Source organism: Diadema antillarum, unplaced genomic scaffold (genome assembly GCF_040938485.1).
Source record: "Diadema antillarum isolate AM-2024a unplaced genomic scaffold, OU_Dant_1.0 seq00001779_RagTag, whole genome shotgun sequence".
Lineage (NCBI taxonomy): Eukaryota > Metazoa > Echinodermata > Echinoidea > Diadematoida > Diadematidae > Diadema > Diadema antillarum.
Genome location: NW_027272458.1, coordinates 422,512 through 424,664, shown reverse-complemented (window position 1 = coordinate 424,664; position 2,153 = coordinate 422,512). Strand labels below are relative to the sequence as shown.

The 2,153-nt window shown below is 43.5% G+C and overlaps 1 protein-coding gene across 1 annotated transcript; it reads left to right on the top strand.

Moving 5' to 3' along the window:
- The first annotated feature begins 205 nt into the window (after positions 1 to 205).
- On the top strand, positions 206 to 1,231 carry LOC139712259 (trace amine-associated receptor 9-like). The gene has a single exon (XM_071624098.1). The coding sequence runs from the start codon at positions 206 to 208 to the stop codon at positions 1,229 to 1,231; it is 1,026 nt and encodes a 341-aa protein (XP_071480199.1).
- The last annotated feature ends 922 nt before the right edge of the window (positions 1,232 to 2,153 follow it).

The following is a 2,153-nucleotide window of genomic DNA, read 5'->3' as shown; positions in this document are numbered from 1 at the left end:
ACTACAACCAAAAAAGATTGGATTAGCAAAATGCAAGCGGATGGCAAAAGCAGAAACCGGGAAATCTGATAAGACAAAAAAGAGCCAGAAATTCTATAAGGGCTAAATAGCGCAGGTATTGTTCAGCATACTCCAAAGGACCCTTGAGACAAATCGAGTCGTGGATTGCAAATAGTCATTTTGTTTACTGGCAGTATAACACAGTATGGAATTTAACGCCACAAGCTTACCTGATGAGCACGTAGATTCCACCCTAATAGGAACTCCCCTCCATCGGTCACTGATGACTGTCGCTTTCACACCTCTCGCCATCGTCATCGTGATCGGCAACGCTCTAGTCATGCTCGCCATACGGAGGGAACCGACGCTGAGGGAACAAGGCAACCTCCTCATAGCTTGTCTTTCCCTCGCAGACTTCCTGACTGGTCTGGTTGCCATACCTGTAGAAGTCTTCAGAAGACTTGTTCGAATAAGTCACGCTACGTGCACTCAGGCAACGGTAGTATATTTCACAATGTGGCCCTACGTCTTCACCGGGGTATCTTCTGGGGTCATCGTACTGGTGAACGTAGACAGATATGTCGCTATAACTCGACCTCTGCGATACGTCTCCATGGTTACAACCAGACGGGTGGTCAATGTAATTGTTTGGATGTGGGTGGGTTGTTTGACGTATGGTTTCATGTTTGCTTATGGCGCCAGCGAGGACCAATCCGTTGTTGAGTATTGCGCCGCAGAGCCGAACAGGAGGTCGTCAAGAAAAGTTCACCGCCTCTTCACAAGCGCTTTCATCGTCGTGTTTAGCCTCGTCGTCATCGCCAGCAACCTCCGGATTCTCTCCATCGCCAAATCCCAGGCGCGGCGCATCCAGATGGCGGCTCCTCACCCACCCATGGGCATCCCTCCTCCGGGACCAAAGCTCAAGCAAGAGGTGAAAGCAATACGCGCCATCCTACTCCTGGTGATCATCTTCTGCGTCAGCTTATTTCCAACATGCGTTTGGTTCACCGTCGAATATTTCTTTGACGTAAGTCGTCTTGCTTTCGTACTCACAAACGACATCAGCTTTTTCTTCCTGAACATCAGTTCAGCAGCGAACCCCTTCATCTACAGCACTAAAAATCCTTTCTTCCGGAAGGCGTTTAGGAAGATGTTCCCCTCCTTTTTCAAGTGGCTCGCTGGTAACAAAGTCAATGTCGATCTAGAGGAGAATAATCACAATCTATACTGACTGAGCTTGAAGAACATTGTGATGAATGTGTCAGCACCATTAAAAGATGGGATGGGGGACCTCTCTGCCACAAAGGGTTTGAAGTCACATATTTTGTATTTCTTTTGGATATTATCTTCATGGGTGCATCATGTCATTTTGCTTGTCTTTTCAGCGGGTCATATGGTGCTGCTGTAAATTTGCTTGGTTTGTTTCTCTTCTGATTGACTGATTTATTAATTGATTTTGTTTTTAAATCATTTTGATTATCTGCTCAGTGTATTATGGCGTAGGTACTTACAGGGGATGGCTAGTAACCGATCAGCGGGAATCAGTGGGAATGCTGAGGGATGATTGTTCCAATCCTTGTGGGATTCATTTAAGAGCACATTATATATCTACTGTTGTGTGAAAATTATTTGCTTCTGAACGGTCTCATATTCAAGTAATGTGCAGATTGAATGCCCCGTCACTGACCAGGCACGCTAACCTGGAAACATGAAGCTGCACATTACTTGAATATGAAACCATTCTGAAGCAAATAATTTTCACACAACAATAGATATAATGTACTCTTAAATGAATCCCACAAGGATTGGAACAATCATCCTCTAGCATTCCCACTGATTCCCACTGATCAGTTACTAGCCATCCCCTTTAAACGTATAGACAATATACATAAAATGCAGTCAAATACACACAAAAACAGTAAACACACTGGAACTAAACATCCCAGCTCTTTACTGGATAATAATCTTACAGTAAAGCCTATTTACGATCATGATAATAATCATGATAAAGGCAGTGATAGCTTTTCTCACATTATTACACCTTTCTGTCGCTTTTACTCAAGATGTCCTTTCTGAAATTTGTTTTCTATTAAAATACAAAAATTATTTACATTAAATAAGCCAGTTCGGAGATAGCTCATGTGCACATGGGT

Excerpts from the sequence above, each read along its gene's own strand:
- LOC139712259 (XM_071624098.1), top strand. The coding sequence starts at position 206 with ATGGAATTTAACGCCACAAGCTTACCTGATGAGCACGTAGATTCCACC.